Source organism: Dromiciops gliroides, chromosome 3 (assembly GCF_019393635.1).
Source record: "Dromiciops gliroides isolate mDroGli1 chromosome 3, mDroGli1.pri, whole genome shotgun sequence".
Lineage (NCBI taxonomy): Eukaryota > Metazoa > Chordata > Mammalia > Microbiotheria > Microbiotheriidae > Dromiciops > Dromiciops gliroides.
The window spans coordinates 143695704-143697846 of NC_057863.1; the positions used below are offsets into that span (position 1 = coordinate 143695704).

Below are 2143 nucleotides of genomic sequence, written 5' to 3' on the forward strand. Positions count from 1 at the left end.
AAATGGGTAATTTACAAACCTGAGAAAATTAAATAAGAATCATGACTTGAAATTCAAATTAAGAGAAAATAGAAAGAAAATTAAACTGTTCAACACAGGCAAGGAAAACAGGTGTTTTTATGCTACCTAAAATAACATTTAGTATGTATGAGGCAGAGATAATTAATTTTATTTCATCTTATGAAGTTATGAAATTCAGACAAATGCTAGAAATAAGTCAAAAAGGGGGAGAATGTAAGTTAGAACTTATAAAAGACAATTATCTAGAGGAATTACAAAGAAAACATTCATTTTTTTTTTATTGACCGCTTCCACCTATCATAATTTTTCTAAACTTAGACCATAGCCTTATAAACTACAGTGACTCTGGTGCTTACAGTAAAATAGAAAGAATTATTTTCTTAAAGACAAAGGATCTGGATTCAAATTTCAGTTCTGCCATTTTTTAACTATATAAGCTGGGTAAAGAATATCTTTTATTTGGCCTATTTACTCATCTTAAAAATAGGGAAAGGTCTTGGAGCTTCCTACCAATTCTAATGCTATGTAATCCTATCATCTCAATTTAAATCACATTTTTTCCCCAAATTACTATAGCATGATTCTTTTTTTGTCATTGGCGGTTTATTTAACATAAATTAAAATGTGCAAATATTTACTTATTTTCTTCACTCCTCAATCTAGCGTTAGGATTGGTGATCTTGATGGCTAGCTGAGCTGCTCTCTCAACTATGACTTTCCGATTCTTTGAGGAAACATTGTGAGCAATCTCAGCCCTGTAAGATTTTTTGCACATCAGCAGCACTTCCAGCTCTTTGACATTGTGCACCAGAAACTTCCTGAATCCACTAGGTAACATGTGTTTTGTCTTCTTATTGCTTCCATAACCAATATTGGGCATCAAGATCTGACCCTTAAATCGTCTTTGCACTCTGTTGTCAATGCCTCTTGGTTTATACCATTTTCCCTTGATCTTGACATTTCGGTCTGTAAAAATATTTTTATTAACTTTGGGGGATTAATCTATCTGGGGACTTTTGACTGGCTGGCTATCTGACTGCTATTAATTTAGTATGAGCTGTTTATAAAATTTCTCCACACTGATCCACTCACAAAATTGATAAGCAAACAATTAAGAAGCCTCAATTAAATAATCAAAGCAGAATTTATTTATAAAAATCAATGTAAAACATTAGAAATGCAAAGTTATAGGAGACCTAACTGCTTTCTGCCCATCTCTTTCCTAATGCTTGTGTTTCTTCTTTGCCATCTAACTTCCCTCTGTACTGTAGTGACGAACCTTGAAAAGCCCCTTACTCCATACCGCTCCTTCCTCTGTCTGTTCCTCTCTCACTTTCTCTATCCTCTGGAGTCCTTCTCTTCTCTCTCGCTTTCTCCAACCTCCATACTGTCCCCTTCTGTTCTCTTAATCTTCCAGTTCCCCCTTCACTCTCTTCTCTCCTGTATATATGTTCCTTCTCTCCCCTCAAACCTCAGGCTCCCTGCGCCACCCCCCCCCAAGCATGCCAAATTAATCCTCAGGCTGCACTAAAACTGTGCCCAGAGGGGCTCTAGGGGCTTGTGCCCCCTGCTGCATGCCTGGGACCTCTGCACGGGCTACACTAGGGCCTGGCAGGGCAAGCCTGGGATCTCCGGGGCAGCTTCCCTCAGGGTATAGGGAGCTGGAGCTTTTATCCCCCAGCCATCCGACCTGGCATCCTGTAAAGTCCATGGGACTTTTTTGACTCAGTTTTTTGGCACCAGCCCCTCTTACACAGAAAAAAAATCCCTGATGGCCTAAGACTTTTTAATCTCAAAGGCTGGGAACCCCAAATCAAAATAAATTTTCATAGGTCTGACTGGTGGCAGATGAACTTCTTGGTCCTCTTCTTGATGATTTTGGCCTTCACAAGTGGTCTGAGGGCAGGCATGGTGCCTGGAAACTATAACATGATTCTAACAATAGGTAAATATAGAAAGAAATATAGGTACAATCTTATTTAGATATCTAAAGAAACAATTTCTATTTTAAAAAATCAAAGCACTGTAGTATGTTTGAGGTGTCACACAATTATATTTTAAGAGGCAATTTCATAGAAAAAATAAAAATGCTACTGCTGCTGCTATTGTATCCTTGAAAAAA

At 37.8% G+C, this 2143-nt stretch overlaps 1 protein-coding gene across 1 annotated transcript; it reads right to left on the reverse strand.

The window, feature by feature from the left end:
- Positions 1-655: 655 nt before the first annotated feature.
- On the reverse strand, positions 656-1931 carry LOC122750575 (60S ribosomal protein L32-like). The gene is made up of 3 exons (XM_043997325.1): positions 1861-1931; positions 1325-1329; positions 656-987 (listed from the first exon to the last, which is right to left on the reverse strand). Exons 1-3 carry the CDS (start codon positions 1929-1931, stop codon positions 656-658), a joined length of 408 nt encoding a protein of 135 aa, XP_043853260.1.
- Between the last annotated feature and the right edge of the window lie 212 nt (positions 1932-2143).